Below are 22,653 nucleotides of genomic sequence, written 5' to 3' on the forward strand. Positions count from 1 at the left end.
TGCCATGTACAGCAATCACATCAAAATGGATTAAGGACTTAAATCTAAGGCATCAAACTTTGAAACTACTAAAAGAAAGCACTGGGAAAACTCTCCAGGACATTGGACTGGGCAAAGATTCCTTGAGTAATACCCCAAACCATAGGCAGCCAAAGCAAAAATGGACAAATGGGATTACATCAAGTTAAAATGCTTCTGCACAGCAAAGGAAACAATCAACGAAGTGAAGAGACAACCCACAGAATGAGAGAAAATGTTTGCAAACTATCCATCCGACAAGGGATTAACAACCAGAACATATAAGAAGCTCAAACAACTCAACAGTAAAACATCTAATAATTCGATTTTAAAAATCTAATAATTTGATTAAAAAATGAAATGCAAAAGATCTGAACAGACATTTCTCAAAAGAAGACATAAAATGGCAAACAGGTCTATGAAAAGGTGCTCAATACCACTGATCATAAGAGAAATGCAAATCAAAACTACAATGAGATGCCATCTCACCCCAGTGAAAATGGCTCTTATCCAAAAGATAGGCAATAATAAATGCCGGCGAGGATGTGGAGAAAAGGGAACCCTCGTACACTGCTGGCGAGAATGTAAATTAGTAGAACCAGGATGGAGAAAAGTTTGGATCCTCAAAAAACTAAAAACAGAGCCACCATATGATCTTGCAATCCCACTGCTAGATATATACCCCAAAGAAAGAAAATCAGTATTATCGAAGAGATCTGCTCTCCCACATCCATTCTAGCACTGTTCACAACAGCTAAGGTTTGCAGGCAACCCAATGACCATCAACAGATGAATGGATAAAGAAAACATGGCACATATACACAATGGAGTACCATTCAGCTGTAAAAAAGAATGAGATCCAGTCATCTGCAACAACGTGGATGGAACTGGAGGTCATTACATTAAGTGAAATAAGCCAGGCACAGAAAGACAAACTTGGTACCTTCTCACTTATTTGTGGAAATTAAAAATTAAAACAACTGAACTCATGGAGATAGAGAGTAGAATGATGGTTACCAGAGGCTGGGAAGGGTAATGGGTGGGGTGGGGGAAAAGGGGATGGTTAATGGGTAAAAAAATATAGACAGAATGGGCCAGGCGCGGTGGCTCACGCCTGTAATCCCAGCACTTTGGGAGGCTGAGGTGGGCGGATCACGACGTCAAGAGATCAAGACCATCCTGGCCAACGTGGTGAGACCCTGTCTCTACTAAAAATACAAAATTAGCCAGGCATGGTGGTGCGCGGCTGTAGTCCCAGCTACCTGGGAGGCTGAGGCAGAGAAATCGCTTGAACCTGAGAGGCGGAGGTTGCAGTGAGCCGAGATCGCACCACTGCACTCCAGCCTGGGCGACAGAGCAAGACTCCATCTAAAAAAAAAAAAATATATATATATATATATACACACACACACACACACACACACACACACACACACACAGAATGAATAAGATCTGATACTTGATAGCACAACAGAGTGACTGAAGTAAAAAATAATTTATTGTACATTTAAAAATAACTGAAAGAGTATATTTAGATTTTTTGTAACACAAAGGATAAATGCTTGAGGTGATGAATAACCCATTTACCCTGATGTGATTATTACACATTGTATGCCTATATCAAAATATCTCATGTACCCCATAAATATATACACCTACTATGTACCCATAAACATTTAAAAATAAAATAAAAAATAAAAATAAATTTAACAAAAAAAAAAATGCGTAAGTTCCTGGGATAACTAAGGCCAGCGGGAGTTTTTACCTTCTGTGAGCCTCTCTGCTTTCCTCCCGGCAAAGGTCAGCTACTTTGGGAATTTGTGCTGGGGAATGGAATGAATAAGGGGCATGTGGCTGGTGAAACTCAAGCAAAGCAGCTATTGCGACACTTGGGAGCATGGGCTGAGAGTGGCTCACTTTGCCGCTTCCTGAAGGTGGGTGAATGGAGGGAGGGGAAGATGACCTGCCGGTGCTTCTGGCTGTTTCTGGACACTCATTTCCTGCCCCTACCCTCGGAGGAAGAGGTAATTTGGGAGCTCAAAGGATTTTCAGAAAGGCAGGGACTCAACACTTGGGTGGAGTTTGGTCAGAATCCAGCCTGAAGGAATAGGAAAGGCAGGGTTGGAGCATCAGGAGACAGAAGAAAGTAACAAAAAGAGAGGTTGAAAGTGTCAAAGAAATCTCTGCTTGCAGGTCTGCCTAAGGCCTGATGGCAGCTGCCCTTGTGTGCCACAAATGCTGGAGTTTATTGATGCCTTCCATTAGTCAATTAGTCACATGAGCAGTGGGCAGTGGGTCTGGGTCTGGGTGGAACTGAGCCCTGAACCAAAGCATAAATGTTTATGTCTGTATCTTCTGCTATTTTGCCAAAGTGACTTTTTTTTTTTTTTTTTTTTTGGAGAGCAGTGGTGCAATCATTGAATCATTGCTCACTGCAGCCTCGACCTCCCAGGCTCAAGCAATCCTCCCACCTTAGCCTCCTGAGTAGCTAGGGCTACAGGCATGTGCTACCATGCCCAGCTAATTTTATTTTGTTTTCTTTGGTGGAGACAGGGTCTTGCTATATATTTCCCAGGCTGGTCTCGAACTCCTGGCCTCGAGTGATTCTTGAGCCACTGTATCCAGCCTAGGGACTTTTAAAGAAATTCTTGTCATCTGTATAGTTTAACTTCAATTTTCCAGGGATAGAGCAGTTATTCTACCCTGAATGTCTTCCCATTTTGTGTGACGGGTGACGTATGAAGGATTGTGTCTTTCCCACTTGGTCCCAAAAGGCAACCACTGACTTCTCAAGTGCAACTCTACCTTAGCATGCTCCAGGAGAATAAAACCTTTGAGATCGAGTTAATAATGACGATCATAACCGCCACTCTTCATTGAACATTGTTATCTACTGTGCTAGACAGTTTACATACCCCATTTCTAATCCTCCCAAGGGTCCTACTAAGTAGATGTAATTATTTCCATTTTACAGATTGGGAAACAAGCCCCAACTCCCCTGAGATCATGCAGCTAATCCCAGCTGCAAGGGGTCTCTCAGTGCCTCCTCCTCAGCTCTTACTGGGGCTATTTGAAGGACACTCTGGGGCAAGCGGGGGCAAGTCTCTCCCAGGGGAGTGGGATGACCAGCCCTCTCTGGTCTGCAAGACATTTGCCTGTTTCAATCACTGCAATTGCAGCTGCCGGCTCTTGAGCATCTGCCACTTCCCATAATGGGGCATGCTCTTTTTTTTTTTGAGATGGAGTTTTGCTCCTGTTGCCCAGGCTGGAGTGCAATGGCAAAATCTCGGCTCACTGTAACCTCCACCTCCCAGGTTCAAGTGATTCTCCTGCCTCAGCCTCCCAAGTAGCTGGGATTACAGGTGCCCACCACCACGCCTGGCTAATATTTTGTATTTTAATAGAGACAGGGTTTCACCACATTGGCCAGGCTGGTCTCAAACTCGCGACCTCAGGTGATCGGCCCGCCTCGGCCTCCCAAAGTGCTGGGATTACAGGTGTGAGCCACTGTGCCCGGCTGGGGCATGCTCTTTACAGAGGCAATCTCTAAGTCCTTTCCTCCATTTTTCAAATGCTAAAGCCCAGACAGGTTAAGTTGCCTGCCCAATGTCACAAGGAGAGAAAGCAACAGAGCCAAATCTGCAGTGAGACTCTCCGACCTCGATCTCTGACTGCTGTGTCCACATCACTTCCCTGTCTGTCCCTTCCAGGGTATGGTCTGGGAAACCCAGCGCCTGCTCCGGCCCTAAGTTTTGCCTGCTGTGGTTGGAAAGAACCTGTTCTGACATTTGATTTCGGTTTTCGAATAATCCTGTTCCTCTGAACAATCCTGTTCTTCTGGGGCCCACTGGGAATTTCTACAGGTTTATTCATCTGCACAACTTCCTCCTTCGGCTGGTTTGCAAAGGGCATGGATGGTTACGTTCCCCAGAGGTCAAGTCTCCCCTAAGAGGCCCTGAAGCCCTTTTTTGGGCCGCACAGAAGGAGGCTGAAGGGGGAAGAAGACAAACATAAGATGTTGACACTTCCTCCTCTCCATCCCCAAACCCCTCATTCTTATCAGCAAAGATCTCAAACTGAAGTGTGAGGTTGCACCACCGGGCCCCAGGATGAGGGAGAGGGAAAGCTGTACCAGATGCAATTTGTGCAAAGGAGCTCAGGCCTCACCTTGGTAAATGTGAGATTCACAAATCCGCCCTGAAAATTCAACAGAAGGTTGGATTTTTGGGTGCCACAGTTCCCAGAGGCTTGGGTTGCGTTGGGGTCGATGTTGAAGTATCTCCGAGGTGAAAAAACCTAAATCAAGTAAGATAGATCAGCTAAATGAGATGTAGAAGAAAACTCTAGCTAGGGAACCAGATGCACAGGCTAGTTTGTGAGCCTGAAACTTAAGGCTGAGGATTTACTGGAGAACTGCAAAGTCCCCAGACAACACCTCTCGTTTCCAAACTGTAATGTTCGAAAGCTTTCTTAAAGAGGAGTTCTCCCACAGAGAGGAGTTCCTTTGTAAATAATTGATGGCAGGTATATTCCTGATAAGCAGCATGGAATTTACGTTAAGTTAAACATGTTAAATGATACTACAGGGAAGGGTTTTCTCTGTAAGGTACCTCTGTCTCAAATGGCAACCTGGATGTGGAAGTTTTATTTGAAATCATTAAAGTTTGCAGAAAAAGAAAATATTATTGGCTGGGCACGGTGGCTCATGCCTGTAATCCCAGCACTTTGGGAGGCTGAGGCAGACAGATCACGAGGTCAGGAGTTCGAGACCAGCCTGGCCAACATAGTGAAACCCCATCTCTACTAAAAATACAAAAATTAGTTGGGTGTGATGGCAGGCGCCTGTAATCCCAGCTACTCAGAAGGCTGAGGCAGGAGAATCGCTTGAACCAGGGAGGTGGAGGTTGCAGTGAGCCAAGATTGTGCCACTACACCCCAGCCTGAGTAACAGAGCGATACTCCGTCTCAAAAAAAAAAAAGAAAAGAAAAGAAAAGAAAAAGAGGCTGGGCGCGGTGGCTCACGCTTGTAATCCCAGCACTTTGGGAGGCCGAGGCGGGCGGATCACGAGGTCAGGAGATCGAGACCACGGTGAAACCCCGTCTCTACTAAAAATACAAAAAAAATTAGCCGGGCGTGGTGGCGGGCGCCTGTAGTCCCAGCTACTCGGAGAGGCTGAGGCAGGAGAATGGCGTGAACCCGGGAGGCGGAGCTTGCATTGAGCCGAGATCGCGCCACTGCACTCCAGCCTGGGTGACAGAGCGAGACTCCGTCTCAAAAAAAAAAAAAAAAAAGAAAAGAAAAAGAAAATATTGTTTTAGTGGTTCCTTTAGTATATCAAATAATCACAATCTCTCTCTCTCCCTCGGTTTTCTTGTTAATGTGGATTTCCATATTAATGTCACAACTGCCTGGAACCGTAGAGACCATCTGACTTAAATCTCTCATTTCACAGGAAAGGATATGAGGCTTGTAAGTCTTCTGGAGTGGTAGGGAGGGGCTGAGATTAACGCTGAACATTCCACGACACTCTGCCCATGTTGGCTAAAAGTGAGGGGTGTGAATATTTAAATTTTTGTTTGCCTTCCTCTCTCCAAACAGTTGCTATTAGTTTCTGTTTTCATGTATATCCTAAAACATAATCACCTTTTAATGGAGCACCTTGGAGAGAGATGAGCTCACAGCTATTGGTTTCATTTAAAGGCACGGGATGTGGGGAATGCTCATTCCTAGCAAGGCAACCTCCACTCAGACTTTTTGAAGATAGTGTTATAGTCCTGTGGCCCCAACTTACCGACTCCTTGTCTTGAACAATCAGCTGTATCCCCATCTCTGCTTTTATACAGAGTCTGCTTCCATTTAGCACCTGATAAATTCCAGTCTTGACTGACGATGGCTGAGGTGCAAGGGTGGGCCCAGGAACCGTGGAGGCAGGTGCAGCTGTGCGGGTGGTACTGTGGGCAGCTGCCGTTGTTCCTGGGGCATGGGTGGGTGGAAGGGGCTTCTGACCAGTTGTGCTTTTGTGTGGTGCTATGGATAAAGTTGCTGGAAGGATGGTCTGGTTACTGGGTTGAGTGGTGTTCCCAGTTGTGTGGCTGATGGTTGATGAACTGGTTCCAGTTGTATGAGCTGGTGGGGTGATGGTGGGTGGCAGTGAATAAGGGGCTAAGCTAGGGCCGACTGTAACTTCAGTAACTGGAGGAGCTGTGTGTGAGTTGTTGGGTGTGGCCTGGGTTGTGACCAGGGTGTAGGTAACTGGGCTGGTGGTTGCAGTGTTTTTTGTAGTTACTGGGGTCGTTGTTGCAGTTTTTACTGTGGCCGCTGTTTGAAAGGTGATGTGACCATCCATTAATCTTGCTGCTAAAGTTTGGTGAGGTACTTGCTTAGCTGGTTGCTGGACAGGTTTTGCTATGTCCTGGACTGTTGCTGCTGCAGTAGGTTGAGAATAATCTCTGGTTTCTGGAAATACTTTTGCTCTCATTTGACTGCCATTGTGCAAAATTACTGAAAATTAGGAAATAAAAGTGTTAAAAACACTAACTGATTGCTTACAAGGTCCCTTTCCCATCCCCATCTTAGTGTTTGTTCATAAAAAAACCTAACATGCATATTTTTATACTTGGGGGAAATTTACAAGGGTATGACAATGAAGCAAACATCACCAAAGATTCTACCCCTAGGCCGCAATTGTACTGTTCTGGTTGTATCCACGTCTTTTACAGGGTTATGACAGTTCCACAGCACCCAGCCCCTTTGCCTGTGTGCAGTGTGGCACTAATACACACCAAAGTGATCATGCTCAGCTAGATATCTAAGTGTCAATGGCTCTTCATTCTCCACCTTCAAATGTGAATCCGGACAGCTGACATAAAATAGTGTTCCTGGGTGAACAGTTGCTGTATGACCTGATAGAGCTGGGGCAGCCTGAATGATCGTAATAAAGATTTACAGAGTTATACAGTTTTCACAGAATCATATAATCCCAGGTTTGAAAGAGGTCTGAAAGGTCATCTAGTACAAACCCCAATCTTTTTTTTTTATTATTATTATTTTTGAGACAGAGTCTTGCTCTGTTGCCCAGGCTGGAGTACAGTGGCACAATCTCGGCTCACTGCAACCTCTGCCTCCCGGGTTCAAGCGATTCTCCAGCCTCAGCCTCGTGAGTAGCTGGGATTACAGGCACCTGCCACCACGCCCAGCTAATTTTTGTATTTTTAGTAGAGACGGGGTTTCACCATGTTGTCCAGGCTGGTCTTGAACTCATCTCGTGATCTGCCTGCCTCAGCCTTTCAAAGTGCTGGGATTATAGGCGTGAGCCACCATGCCCGGCCCCAAACCCTAATCTGATGTTTGAATTACACCTACAGATCTTTGCCATGTGTTCATCCAGTCTAGACTTAACTGTTCCCAACGACAGGAGACTCATCTCTTCATAATACAGTCCTTTCCATTTTTTATCTTGTCACTTGTTTTCTCAATATAGACCAATTCCTGTCATCTTCTTACTTAACTTTTGGAGTGGCCCAGTCTTTCTCAACCAAGAAAGAGAAGTCATGACTGCTCTGATATTTCAGGTGGGCTGTCCTTTGTGTTCTGGTTTTCATGGCAGCTCCTCAGAGCGTCTTCCTTGTCCTCCTTATATAAAATAGTTCCCCATATCCATGATTCTCCACTGCAGTGTTAAATTCATTGCTTTCACTGCATTAATTACAACTTGTAATTATTTATGCTGATGGTATTCAAGTATTTAACAATCAGCCTTGCCTGTATGTACCAGCCGAATATTTTCCCTGATTAAATGTTTGCTTATTGGTTTATTTGTTGGTCATGGATCTTTCCTAGTAGATTAAGAGCACCCTGAAGGTGGGAACCGTGTGTACCGTTTTCACCACCAGTGCCTGCTCATAGACAGTGTTCAGTAAATATGGGTCGAACGAAAAAATGACAGAATGTGTTAATGAGGACAATAGCATTGTAGGCCTTTTAGGATTATTGTAAGGCTCAAATGAGTTGGTTTAAGTAAAACTCTTCATGGACCAGTAAGCACACAGACGGTGTCTACTGTTGTCACAGGTTCTCTCCAGAGGCTGTCCTTAAGGGCAGAGGGCCTCTGTTCTTTTCCAACTAGAATAGGTCTATCCTTGCCTCCTTCCAGGCACATAGGGATCCAGAAAAGTGGACAAAACACAGACGACAGGCCGGGCACGGTGGCTCACACCTATAATCCCAACACTTTGGGAGGCCAAGGTGGGTGGATCACCTGAGGTCAGGAGTTCAAGACCAGCCTGGCTAACATGGTGAAATCCCATCTCTACTAAAAATAGAAAAATTAGCTGGGTGTGGTGACACAGTGCCTGTAATCCCAGCTACTTGGGAGGCTGAGGCAAGAAATAGCTTGAACCCGGGAGGCTGAGGTTGCAATGAGTTGAGATGATGCCATTGCACTCCAGCCTGGGCAGTAGAGCAAAACTCCGTCTCAAAAACAACAACAACAACAAAAAACAGATGACGTCTTTAGGAGTCTGTGGTCAGGCACACTGAGAGATGCCTGTGTCCCTTCAATTTTGTGGTTTCTCAGTGTTTACTCACAGACTCTCAGGAGAGCTGGAGCTGTTCTGTGCTGGGCTGAGACTTGGGAGAACATGCAGAAAGGGAAAGGAGATCACGCTATGCTGGTATTTACAAAGTCCTAAAGTTCATACTCAGTAAAAATAATTCATATGGGCCTTTTCTATCTCCCTCCTCCATTCAATACACTTCTAAGTGGTTACTTTTCTCATATTAATAACAATAAAAATTCCAAGTTACTGGAGACTTACTACATAGAAGGCCTTAGGTCAAGGGTCATCTTTTACCAACTTCTCCCAAAAACCCTTTGGTGAGTACTACTTTATCCATCTTTCAAACGAGGAAACTCAGGCTTGGAAAATTTCAGCCATTTGACCATAATGACACAACTGGTCGAAGCTGGGGCGGAGACTTGAGCACCGGTACATCTGAATCAAAGCTTGCCCTTGGGTTTGAGGGGTGGTGGAGGTGGGGTGTCGCTGGGAAGAATGGTGAGAGAAGACACAAAAGCAGAAGAGGGAGGAACAGGAGAGTGTCCTCCAGTGATCCCAATTCATGACAACCTCATAATGATGATCCCTGGTGAGGGTTTCAAAAGCTCATGTGCTGAAATGGGGATTATTTTCCAGAAGAAAAGTTCTAACTTTAAGCCCAGTAGTAAGACCTGTGAATTATTTCTGTACAACTGGTTTGCAAAATAGGAAAGACAAAAGCATCAGTTCAAATTGCCTTGATAACCTTATAAAAAGACTGATGATTATTAATGACATTAAATTGAGATCATTCCTTAAGAGTCTTTTTTTTAATCTAAAATATCCATTTGGATAAGTTAAATGCATGATACTTGAGAGTTGTAGGTTTGATGGGCTATAGGTTTACTTTGCAAACTTTTGTAAAATCCCTATATGTAGAACCTCTATGCCCATGTCGTGGAGCTTGGAGAAAGATTTTTCACTTTGAGATTATAATGCAGGTTGAGTGTTGTTGAAGATTTATTTTAGCAATTCATTTGGGCAAAACCTGTGTTGCTGGTTCTCTGGTCAAACACCAACGAAAGCCCCATTAGATTCATACTATTATGATGGAGAAAGAGAATTCACTCTCAAATGTGGCTTCCAGGAGTATCTCGTGGTGAAAAGTAAAGATTGCTACAGAGACCTCCAGGAGACTAGAAAACACTTGCCAGTTGTTCTCTTGGGGAAGTGATTATATCCTTGATAAAATCCTACTGTGTATAGCTGGTGTTTATAAGCTAAAGAGAATCTTCTCAACAGAGTACAGTTTCCTAAACTGAATAGTGCACTCTTAAAAAAAAAAAAAAAAGCCTTCCTCAAGATGCAACTAGAACTCTTCTCTCAGTGGTAATGAATGAACTCAAATAAATAAAAAAAGGAATTAATTGTTCACAAATGAACAGCATCCTAAACAAGCCAAGAAGATATGTGGTACCCAGTCAAGGTGTGCTTGCTATGTAGGAAGACTTGGTGGGGTGGCTAGAGGTGATGGCAGTTGAGATGTCTTGATACGGTGTGTAGGTATAGGTGTGTCTCTGGGTGGTGGACAGAAGGCTGGGCTGGCAGATGGCTCAACCAAAAGTGCCAAGTTCATGGGTGTTACAGATTGAACCTGTCAGAGAAATATAGTTCTCACCCCTTCTCCTTCCCTCCTCTGGCCCTTCCCACTCTCGTCCTCTCCCTGTAGGAGTGTAGGGTATAAAAGATAGGCAGGTGATTCAACTGGGGTAGGTATGCTCTGCATTGTAAAGTAGCTCAGAAAGACCATAAGAGCCACTCTATAATGTATATGACTACACACATGGTCTATGTATATGACCACACATATATGACTGATTTCTGTCAAAATTGGGTCACAGTTTTTAAATGGGATGTTTGGCCCTATAGAGGTTTAGTCAAGGTCACAGGTTTGTCTGAGGCCTAGAAAGAGGGCAGTGGGCAGAAGCAAGGGCAGGCGTAGCCCAGACTTTTTCTTGACCCTCCCTCTATTCACAGAACGTAGTGCTGGTGTTCACACACTCATCTGCCCACCCCCACCCCAACCCACCCCAGCCTCCCCTCTCCAAAATTCAGGAGACTTGGCAAACAAGCACCCCAGGGCCTTGATCCATTGCTTGGACTCCACTAGATGGAAATTTGCATGAAGAGGCGTTAGAAGGTTTTGGTTCCCCTACAACCAGTGGGTGTGAGATGAGTCATTGCCTAGTCCCCTGAGAAAGTCAGTGATCTCACGAGGGATCTTTTCTAGGTATTTTCCTGACAGCCAGTCCCTTCCCAGACAGCCCTCAGTTGGTTTCCCTGCCACACCACTCAACAGTATGTAGGGGTCTCCTCTCAGGCAGCCTCCACACCAGGCACTGGGGGTAGGTCTTTGTTCTCAGGGGCCCTGCGAGGCAGACACATGAGTAGAACACACTCCTCAGTGTGACAAGTGCTGTTTTTTGTCTTTGTTTTCGTTTTTTTTTTTTTCTCCTTGAGACAGGGTCTCACTCTGTCACCCAGGTTGGAGTGCAATGGCATGCTCAGGGCTCACTGTAGCCTCAGCTTCCTGGGTTCAAGTGATCCTCCCACCTCAGCCTCTCTAGTAGCTGGGACTACAGGCATGTCCCACCACATCAAGCTAATTTTTGCATTTTTTGTACAGGCTTACCATGTTGTCCAGGCTGGTTTCAAACTCCTAGGATTAAGTGATCCACCTGCCTCAGACTCCCAAAATGCTGGGATTACAGGCATGGGCCACACTGTGCCCGACTGACAAGTGTCTTTATCAAATCCCCAGATACTATGAGAGTGTGGGTAGGGTGGGAATCCAACACAAGGATAAATTCTTCAGGCAAACAAGGGAGGAGGTGGTTTCTAGACAGGAGGAAGAGAATGTGTAAAGGCACAGAGGCTTCAGAAGTCTTGTATGTCTGGAGAACAGCAAGGGTCAGCATGACGGGAACACAGGGATGGTATGGGAAGGGGGGGGTTGGGAGGGGCGAGGAGGGGAGACCAGCAGGGAGCAGGCCTGGCAGGCGTTGGAGACTACACTCTGTCTGCAGAGCTCTAAGGAGCACAGTCAGGGAGTCATTGGAGCCCCACGGCCATGTCCAGGTTCAGGGAATCACAGTTTAGCCCCCAGCACCTTTTCTGGCACCTTTAGGGGCAGCAGAAGCGGCCCCAGCAGGGTGCAGCAGAGAGAGTCAAGGAAACCCTAGAGCAGAAGGGGCACTAGCCCTGTGACAGACTGCTGGCTGACTATTCCAAAACCCAGTCTCCCCTTCTTTCTATCAGTACCTCAAGTTTCAGCTGAGCACTTGCTGCCTGGAATAAAGAGCTCTATGTCTAAACCTCCTTTCTAGCTGGGTGGGAGCATATGACTGAGTTTTAGCAAAAGAAGAGAAGTGTTAAGACCACGTGGGCCTTCTGGAAAGGCTGGGTGGAGGCAGCTCAATCACCTGTGTGGACTGCCTTTCTATAGCCCTTCTGTTTTTCCTCCTTTGACCAACCTGCAACTTGTATGTGATGGCTGGAGCTCCAGCCAACATGTGGAACCATGAGGAGGCCTTGCAGGTGGAAGTCACATACCTATATGTCGGATCCTAATGACTGATCCCCAGTGAAGCACTCCCACACTAGAACTGACCTGAATTTCTCTGGACATGTTTTCACATGAAAGAGTAACAAGCAACTATCTTGTTTAATCAACTGTTATTTTGGCTTGTCTCTTACTTGTAACTGAATCTAAACTTAACTGACATGAACTTAAATCCCCTCATTTTCTGGAGGAAAAATTTGAGATCAGGGAAGCAAGTTGACTGGATAAAGATTACTCAGAAAGTTTACCCAAAAGCTCTGTCTCTCCTAGCAAAACTTTCTGATGATTTTTGCTCATTTCCAATTCAACAAGGATTTCTTGAGCCTATGCCTGCAGGGTCATGTAGCACAGTAGCGTAGAGCCTGAACCCCAAGGCCAGACTTCGTTTTTGCTTTGTTTTGTTTGAGACACAGTCCACTATGTTGTCCAAGCTGGTCTCAAGCTCCTGGCCTCAAGCGACCTTCCACCTCAGGATCCCAAAGTGCTGGGATTACAGGCGTGAGTCACTGTGCCCAGCCAAGGCCAGATGTCTTGAATGCCAGTCTCAGGAATGCTACTCACTAACTGGGAGACCATGAACAATTCCTTAACCTGCCTCTGCTTCAGTGCCCTCATCTGTAAGATAGGGATAAGAATAGCATCTACTTTTCAGGGTTCTTATGAGACTAAATAAGTTACAGGTAAGTAGATGTATGAATAAAGCACATAGGTTAGCTGCTATGGGCACAGACTCTGGTTCAAAGCTCGACTCTGTCACCAGCTAGCTATGTGATCATGGGCACGTTATTTAACCTCTTTGTGCTTCTATTTCCTCACAAGTAAAATGGAGACAATAGCAGTACTTACAAAGCTGTTTTGTGGATTAAAGCACTGCGAACAGTGCCTGGCATGCAGAGAGTGCCAGGAAGCCATGTCCATCATTGTTAATTACCATGTGCTGATGAGCCCTGTACTGAGTGAAGAAGGGGCTCAAGGTCAGGTTGTGAGGTGAATGGGAGAGGGACTGGAGGGACAAACAGGAGATACGAGTTAACATCACTGAGTAAAATCACTGCAGTAATTGCTTTCCAGGTGCTACCTCATTTGTTTCCCCAGTACTCCTAGCAGAGGATATTATTCTCCCCATTTTTTAGTGAGGGAACTGAGCACCCGAAAGGTTGGGTGATGTGAACAAGGCCTCCCTGCTGGTAAGGGTCAGGGCAACGGTTTGAATCCAGTTCCGTGCCACCCCTCAAAGGCCATGCAACCCTCCACCTCTGAGGAAGAAACCTCGGATGCATCCTTCACCTAGCTCACCTCTGAGAATTTGTAGCTCAGAAAGGAACAGGTAATGTGGGCATTTTCTCTCCACTTGCCCTTGCATTTGTCAATACTCACTGTATTTTTATTTTTATTTTGACACAGAGTCTTACTCTGTTACCTAGGTTGGAGTGCAGTGGCACGATCTTGGCTTACTGCAACCTCCGCCTCTTGCGTTCAAGTGATTCTCCTGCCTCAGTCTCTGGAGTACCTGGGATTACAGGTGCACACCACCACGCCCAGCTAATTTTTGTATTTTTAGTAGAGGTGGGGTTTCACCATTGGCCAGGCTAGTCTCGAACTCCTCACCTCAAGTGATCCGCCGGCCTCGGCCTCCCAAAGTGCTGGGATTGCAGGTGTGAGCCACCACGCCTGGCCTGTCAATACCATTGTGTTTCTGAGCCTATCCATCGGTTCAACGAGTGCTCACATACAGGTCACTGTGGGTTACCGCTAGGCTGAGATTGTTTTGCTTTTTTAATAGCTTGCCTTGCGAAGCGTGATGATGACTTCCTCTTCTGTCCCCTAAAAGAACCTGAAACTGTAAGTGTGAAAAGCGTGGCACAGGGGAGAACTGCCTAGGTGAGGGCAGCTGGCACGACCCTTCTCACCGCTTCCCTAACATTCCTAGCATTCATGTTACAAGCAAAGGCCACCGTGTCCCCTGCTTGAGCATGTTAGCCGGACGGTAGGGAGGGAGGCAGTTCTCTCATGACGTTCTATTAACCAGTAAACTTCATGACAGGAACACAGCACCACAGCACCCGAGGACTCAATGTCTAGGGGGTAGCGCTCTGGAGAAAGCGGAGGGTCGGAACATAAAATAATCATAAACTCAGCGTCCCAGACGGCATCTGGGGTGGGAAGTACAATGATCATTAAAAAAAAAAAAAAAAGTCTTTGACACTCTGTCCTACACCTTTCTGAAATGGCACAATCTGTCACACCACGTCTGATGCAAGGAAAAGCAATGCACGAGCGCTTTTCCCGGATAACAAAGCCAAGACTCCCATTCCTAAGCCCTGGCTCAGGTCTCCATCTCTTAGATCCAAGTGACCTTTACAAACTCTCCTTGAGAAGGTGCCCAGAGCCCTTTTGGAAGCGAGGGACAGTGTCACTGTCTTTGGGGTTGATACTTGCTCTGAGTAACTTACGGAAAGCAAGTTCCAGCTGGGAAGCCCTTGGACGCGCCACACCTCCCTACCCGCAGCCCGTCCTGTGGCGCCCGGGACTCCAGAATGCGTTTAGATGAAAGGGGACCGACACGTCAGGGCCACCGCGGGAAGCCCTGAGGGCCACTCACCGGCCAGGGACGCGAAGAGCGCGGCCGCCGCGCGGAGCTGCCGGGGCATGGTGGGCGCTGGGCGAGGTTCTGCAGCGTACGGCGAGGTCCGGGCAGGCCCCGAACCGGTGCCAGAGAAACCTACCTGTGCCGGAGAAACGAAGCCACCTGCTTATGAGAAGCCGCCGAAAAGCCCGCCCAGGGCGGCTGGGCGGGGAGGGAAACTCCGCCGGCCCCCTCCTCCCCCTACGGAGCCGGGAGGGGCGGGGACGAGGCGCGGCCGCCGGGACCCGGGCCTTTGGGACCGTTTACCGCACGCTCGTGGTCCCGGCAGCGCCGGCCTCCTCCGCTCGTACCCTGAGTCTCCTCCTTTCTTTTTCTTTTCTTTTTGAGAAGAAGTCTCGCTCTGTCGCCCAGGGTGGAGTGCAGTGGCGTGATCTCGGCTCACTGCAAACTCGGGTTCAAGCGATTCTCCGCGTCAGCCTCCGCAGTTGCTGGGATTACAGGCGTGTGCCACCACGTCCGGCTAGTTTTTTGTGGTTTTAGTAGAGACGGGGTTTCACCATGTTGGCCAAGCTGGTCTCAAACTCCTGACTCCAGGTGATCCGCCCGCCTCGGCCTTCCAAAGAGCTGGGATTACAGGCGTGAGCCACGGTGCCTGGCCCCAGGTGGTTTTACAGACCAGAAAATCCTGTAACAAAAAACACACAATATCTTTTTTTCTGTTTTTTTGTTTTTTGTTTTTTTTTTTGAGTCAGGGTCTCGCTGTATCACCCAGGCTGGAGTGCAGTGGCGTGATCTCGGCTCACTGCAACTTCGACCTCCGGGCCTCAAGCGAGTCTCCCACCTCAGCCTCCTGAGTAGCTGGGACCAAAGGCGCGTGACACCACGCCCAGCTATTTTATTTTATTTTATGTAGAGAGGAGGTCTCGCTGTGTTGCCCAGGCTGGTCTCGAGTTCCTGGCCTCAAACGATCCTCTTGCGTTAGCCAACCACTGGGATTACAGGCGTAGCCACGGCCCACGGCTCAACATCGCTGACAAGCAACCTTTTAATGTCTTATCTCCTTCCTCTATTAATTGGATTGTCTGTCAAAACAACGATGTTTTGACAGGGCCTGAGTCCCAGTGGGGAATACACATTTAAGCAGTATATTAGGAGACCCTCCTTATCACTAGATTCAGGGCTTTCGGCCTAGCCTCAAATTATTTTCTGAAAAATAACTTTGGCTACAACTATTTTATCTTACTATGTTGCTCCAAACACTCTAATCAAGTAAACTTACCCAAAGCTTGCAGTGTGTTTCAGAATGGAATTTTTATGGTGAAAAGTGAGGGTTAACTTGTGCCAGTCAACCTAATTTCAGCAACTACCTGCTTTCTGATCTTTGAGACAGTTTACTCAAAAGACGATAATTAAGTGGGTATAGACTGTGTGCCAGGCACTCTTCTTATTCCATTTAAGCACCGTAGCCACTCTATATGGACACTGTTGTTATTATTGCTGCCCCATTTCGCAGATGGGGAAACTAAGCACAGAGAAGGGAGTTGCCCAGAGTCACTTAGATAATAAATACGGAAACTGGGCCATAAATCCTGTCTGCCTTGAGAGTCTAGGATTTTAAGCACTATGCCGTAGTACTGTAACTGAAGAGGTGTTCACGGCTAGAATATAACATATGCTTTTAAGTTGCTTACTGCCTAGTTGAAAGATATTTATTTATTTAACTTTTTTTGAGAGGAAGTCTCACTTTGTTGCCCAGGCTGGAGTGCACTGGTGCGATCTCGGCTCACTGCAACCTCTGCCTCCCGGGTTCATGCAGTTCTCCTGCCTCAGCCTACCGAGTAGCTGGGACTACAGGTGCCCGCCACCACGCCCAGCTAATTTTTTGCACTTTTTTTTAGTAGAGACGGGGTTTCACCGTGTTAGCCGGGATGGTCTTGATCTCCCGACCTCGTGATCCTCCCGCCTCGGCCTCCCAAAGTGCTGGGATTATAGGCGTGAGCCACCGCGCCTGGCTGACATTTATTAATACACAACAATGTCCAGAGAGTGACTGTTGGATGATTTGCTGCTCAGAGCCACACTAGATGAGGAATGGGATAGTCAAGGAGATGACTTCATGGTGGTTTGCTCTCCAATCTTCTTCTTCTTCAACATTGTTTTCGCTATTCTAAGTTCTCTGCATTTCCATATTAATTTTAGAATCATTTTGCCAATTTCTACAAAAAATCCAACTGAGATTTTTATTGGGATTGCATTAAATCTGTAGGTAAACTCAAGAAGATCTGACATCACAACAATATCGAGTCTTCTGATTATAAACATGGTATATCTCTCCATTTATTTAGGTCTTCTGTATTTTTTCCCCAGATTTCTCAACTATTGTTTCAAGTTTGGCCCTAAGTATTTCATATTTTTGATGCTATTATAAGTGGCATTAACATTGTTTTAAATTTCTGATTTTGCAGTACTAGTACAGTCATAGGTCGTTTAACAACAGGAATATGTTCTGAGAAATGTGTCGTTTAGTGAGTTCATTGTTGTGTGAACAAACAAACCTAGATGGCATCGCCTGCTACACACCTAGGGTATATGCGAAGGCCTATTTATTACTCCTAGGCTACAAATCTGTACAACATGGTACTGTACTGAATGCTACAGGCAATTGTAAGATCTTTGTATATCTAAACAGGTCTGAACATAGAAAAGTTTCAGTAAAAAAACAGTATAAAAGATAAAAAATGGCACACTTGGCTGGGCGTGGTGGCTCACGCTTGTAATCCCAGCACTTTGGGAGGCTGAGGAGGGCAGATCACGAGGTCAGGAGATCGAGACCATGGTGAAACCCCGTCTCTACTAAAAATACAAAAAATTAGCCGGGCATGGTGGCGGGCGCCTGTAGTCCCAGCTACTCGGAGAGGCTGAGGCAGGAGAATGGCGTGAACCCGGGAGGCGGAGCTTGCAGTGAGCCGAGATTGCGCCACTGCACTCCAGCCTGGGCGACAGAGCGAGACTCCATCTCAAAAAAAAAAAAAAAAGGCACACTTATATAGGGCACGTACCATGAATGGAGCTTGCAGGACTGGAAGTTGCTGTGGGTGAGTCAGTGAGTGAGTGGTGAGTGAGTGTGAAGGCCTAGGACATTACTGTACACTACCGTAGGATTTATAATTACTGTACACTTAGGCTACACTACATTTACTTAACAAATTTTCCTTTCTTCAATAATGAATTAACCTCCACTTACTATAATTTTTGACTTTATTAACTTTTTAATTTTTAAAAAACTTTTTGATTCTTTTATAACAACACAGCTTAAAAGACAAACACATTGTATGGCTGTATAAAAATATTTTCTTTCTCTATATCCTTATTCTATAAGTTTTTTTCTATTTTAACAATTTTTAAAAACTTTTACAACTTTTTTTTTTTTGAGATGGAGTCGCGCTCTGTCACCAGGCTGGCGTACAGTGGCACAATCTCAGCTCACTGCAACATCTGCCTCCTGGGTTCAAGGGATTCTCCTACCTCAGCCTCCCGAGTAGCTGGGACTACAGGCACATGCCACCACGCCCACCTAATTTTTGTATTTTTAGTAGAGACGGGGGTTCACCATGTTGGTCAGGATGGTCTCGATCTCTTGATCTCGTGATCCACCCGCCTCGGCCTCTCAAAGAGCTGGGATTATAGGCATGAGCTACCGTGCCCGGACACAGCTTTTTTTATTGTTAAAAATGAAGAAACACACACACACACACACACACACACACACACACCCCTAATTCTACACGGGGTCAGGATCATCAATATCACTGTCTTCCACCTCTACATCTTGTCCCACTGGAAGGTCTTCAGGGGCAGTAACACCCATACAGCAGTCATCTCCTGTGATAACAATGCCTTCTTCTGGAATATCTCCTGAAGGACCTGCCTGAGACTGTTTTACAGTTAATTTTTTTATAAGTAGAAGGAATACACTCAAAGTAATGACAAAAAGTAATATAGTAAATATAGACACCAGTAACATAGTTGTTTATCAAGTATTATGTACTGTATATAATTGTGTGTGCTACACTTTTATACGACTGGCAGTACAATCATAGTTTCTCATCCCAAGCTCATGAGTGATGCCCTCCACTTTGACATTATGACGGCTACGACATCAGTAGGTGATAGAAATTTTTCAGCCCCATTGTAATCTTATCAGATCACCATTATACGTATGGTCAGTCATTGACTGAAATACGGTTATGTGGTGCATGACTGTATGTGTGTAAATACAATTTATTTTTGCATACTAACCTCAGATCCTGCAATCTTGCTAAACTCACTTTTTAGTTCTAGTCATTTTTCCTGGTAAATGCCATTGGATTTTCTATATAGTCTTTCATGTCTATGAATAAAGACAGTTTTACTCTTTACTTTCCAATTTGGATGTTTTTATTTCTTTTCTTGTTGAAAAGCCTTTTGTTGAGGCTTGAACCTCCAGGACATTGTGAAATATCAGCCATGAGAGTAGAAATAGCAGCCATGAGAGTAGAAATGTGTTTTGTTCCTGATTTGAAGAGGAAAGCATACTTTGGCTATTAAGTGTGATGTTAGCACTAGGTATTTCTTAGATGCTATTTATCAGGTTGATAACGTTCCTCCTATTCCTAAATTTCTGAGAATTTTTCAACAAAGGGATGTTGGATTTTATTTAATTTTTTCTCTGTATATATAGGGATGACTACATGGTTTTTCATTTTGACCTGTTAATATTGTGAATTGTATTCATTTTTAAATATGAAATCAACCTGCATTTCAGGGAGAACACCTCTCATTCATGACTTAGGGTCATTTTTATATATTGCTGGACAGGTTTTGTAAAATTGTGTTATGAATTTTTGTATATATGCTCGTGAGTGACATTGATCTGTCATGTTCTTTTTTTTTTTTTTTAAACAGCTTTGTCTGGAAGCAACACTGACCTCAGGAATTAATTGGGAAGTATTTCTTCCTCTTCAATTTTTTTAGAGGGATTTGCCAAAATTTGTATTACGTCCTTAATGTTTGGTAAAATTCCTTTGTGAAAACATGTAGGTCTGGGGTTTTCTTTGTGGGAAGATTTTAAGTATAAATTCAATGCATTTAATAGATATATGGCTATTGAGGTTATCTATTTCTCCTTGAGTGAGCTTTGCTAGGTGTATGAGATAGGAAGAAAACTGTTTCTCCCACTCTTATGCTCAAGACTCAATACAAAATATATGTCTTCTGGTCACCAAGACATGCAGGATTTCTTTCCACCAACAACCAATTCTATAGTGAACACCAGTTGGGTATCCTATAATTCAATTCAATTCTGACACTATTTACCTGGAGTTACGGTTCAATCCCACAAGTTAAGGGCTCCACCCCACAAGATTGCCTGTCACTTCAGACGCCAGCTGAAAGTAGCAGGTTGTCACCTATACTTCTGACCGACTGGCTATAGATTGGGATTCCCACTATGCCCTCCTTGGGTTCTATTAATTTGCTAGGAAGGCTTATAGAATTCAGGAAAACACTTACTTACATTTGCTGGTTTATTATGAAGGATAATACAAAAAATACAGATGAACAGCCAGATGGAAGAGACACACAGGGCAAGGTATAAGGGAAGGCTCGAGGAGCTTCCATGCCCTCCCTGGGATCATCACCTTCCCAGTACCTCCACACGCTCAGCAACCCAGAAGCTCGCTAAACTTGTCCTTTTGGGTTTTAATGGAGGCTTCCTTATGTAGGGATGACTGATTAAATCACTGGCCATTGGTTATCAACTCAACCTTCAGCCCCTCTTCTCTCCGCAGAGGTGGTGGGGAGGGGCTGAAAGTTCCAACTCTCTAATTACATGTTTGGTCTCCTAGCAACAAATTCCCATCCTGAGGCAATCCAGGGTCCCAACAAGAATCTCCTCATTAGGACAAAAGGTGCTCCTCTTGGCCGGGCACAGTGGCTAACGCCTGTAATCCCAGCACTTTGGGAGGCCGAGGCGGGCGGATCACGAGGTCAGGAGATCGAGACCATCCTGGCTAACACAGTGAAACCCAGTCTCTATTAAAAATATAAAAAAATTAGCCAGGCGTGGTGGCAGATGCATGTAGTCTCAGCTACTCACGAGGCTGAGGCAGGAGAATGGTGTGAACCCAGGGGGTGGAGCTTGCAGTGAGCTGAGATCGCGCCACTACACTCCAGCCTTGGCGACAAAAGGAGACTTCGTCCCCCCCCCCAAAAAAAAAAGCCACTCCTCTTACCCTGGAAATTCCAAGGGATTTAGGAACTCTGTTTCAGGAATCAGGGTCAAAGACCAAGTATTAAAACAAAAGATTCTCCTAGAACTCTGATATATAAGGATTTTAGGAGCTCTGTCTTAGAAACTGGGACAGAGACCAAAGATATATTATTATATCACACTATCACAGTTTATTATTTTCAAAAAAAGTTGTTTTCTGGCTGGTACAGTGGCTCATGCCTATAATCCAAGCACTTTGGGAAGCCAAGGTGGGAGGGTCACTTGAGGCCAGAAGTTCAAGTCCAGCCTGGGCAACACAGGGAGACCCTGCCACTATTAAAATTTTTTTAAATTAGCTGGGCATGGTGGCACATGCCTGTAGTCCCAGCTACTTGGGAGGCTGAAGCAGGAGGATTGCTTGAGCCTGAGAAGTCAAGACTGTAGTGAGCTGCGATCAAGCCACTGCACTCTAGCCTGGGTGACAAAGCCAGACCCTGAGTCTAAAAAAAGAAAAGAAGAGAAAAAAATTTTTTATTTCAACTAAGTCGTTGGATTTATTAGCATAAAGCTGTTCATAACAATCCCTTATTTGTCTTACAATATCAGTAGTATAGGTAGTGATGTCACTTCTTTTATTACTAATATTACTAATTTGTATTTTCTCTCTTATTTCCCTGATAATATTAATAATTTGTATTTTCTCTCTTTTTTCCCTGATAAGTTTGGCTGGAGGTTGATCAATTCTATTCATGTTTTCAAAAAAAAAAAAAAAATTTCATTTCATTGAGTTCCTTCATTGTTCTTATATTTTCTGTTTTATTCATTTCTACCTGATCTTTATTATCTTCTTTCTTCTACTTAACTTGTGTTTTATTTGCTCCTCTTTCAATAGTTTTCAAAGATGGAAGTTGCCTGGGATATCCCAGCACTTTAGGAGGCCGAGGTGGGAGGATCACCTGAGGTCAGGAGTTCAAGACCAGCCTGGCCAACATGGTGAAACTCTGTCTCTACTAAAAATACAAAAATTAGCTAGGTGTGGTGGTGGGCACCTGTGATCCCAGCTACTTGGGAGGCTGAGGCAGGAGAATCGCTTGAACCCGGGAGGTGGAGGTTACAGTGAGCTGAGATCACGCCACTGCACTCCAGCCTGGGTAACAGGAGCTAGACTCCATCTCAAAAAAAAAAAACAAAAAAAAAGATGGAAGTTGAGGCCAGTGGTATAAAATCTTTCTTCATCTCTAACAAACAGGTTTACTGTTATGAACTTCCTTCTAATTACTACCTAGCTGGATCCCACAAGTTTAATATGTTTTCATTTTTATATAATTAGAAATACTTCCTAATTTCCTTTTACTATCTCCTTGACTCATGGTTATTTAAAATAGTATTATTTCATTTCCAGACATATAGTTTTTCAGATATCTTTCTTTTATTGATTTTTAATTCCACTGTGGTTGAAAACATAATTATGGACTTAAATCTTACAAATTTATTTAGATTTGTTTTTTGACCAAGGCTGTGGTTGGTTACATTAGTTTTCAGGACTGACATAACAAAGTGCCACAGACTGGGTAATTAAACCACAGACGGAACTTTCTTATAATTCCGGAAACTAGACATGTGAGATCAAAGTGTCAG

At 44.9% G+C, this 22,653-nt stretch overlaps 1 protein-coding gene and 1 long non-coding RNA gene across 3 annotated transcripts in view; both read right to left on the bottom strand.

The window, feature by feature from the left end:
* Window positions 1–15,269, bottom strand: part of LAMP3 (lysosomal associated membrane protein 3) — a 39,719-nt gene extending 24,450 nt beyond the window's left edge. The window contains exons 1-3 of one of the 2 annotated variants that reach the window (XM_063621821.1): window positions 14,781–15,269; window positions 5,811–6,520; window positions 4,186–4,314 (exon numbers count right to left, since the gene is read on the bottom strand). In XM_063621821.1, the coding sequence (XP_063477891.1) occupies window positions 4,186–4,314; window positions 5,811–6,520; window positions 14,781–14,829 (888 nt within the window). In that variant the 5' untranslated portion in view covers window positions 14,830–15,269. The remainder of the gene's footprint in view (window positions 1–4,185; window positions 4,315–5,810; window positions 6,521–14,780) is intronic. The other variant, XM_063621820.1, reaches the window with a different exon arrangement.
* LOC134733132 (uncharacterized) lies at window positions 11,634–14,766 on the bottom strand. The gene is made up of 2 exons (XR_010116669.1): window positions 13,787–14,766; window positions 11,634–13,130 (listed from the first exon to the last, which is right to left on the bottom strand). It is a non-coding gene; the product is annotated as an uncharacterized lncRNA (long non-coding RNA).
* Window positions 15,270–22,653: the final 7,384 nt, after the last annotated feature.

Source organism: Symphalangus syndactylus, chromosome 17 (genome assembly GCF_028878055.3).
Source record: "Symphalangus syndactylus isolate Jambi chromosome 17, NHGRI_mSymSyn1-v2.1_pri, whole genome shotgun sequence".
Classification (NCBI taxonomy): Eukaryota; Metazoa; Chordata; class Mammalia; order Primates; family Hylobatidae; genus Symphalangus; species Symphalangus syndactylus.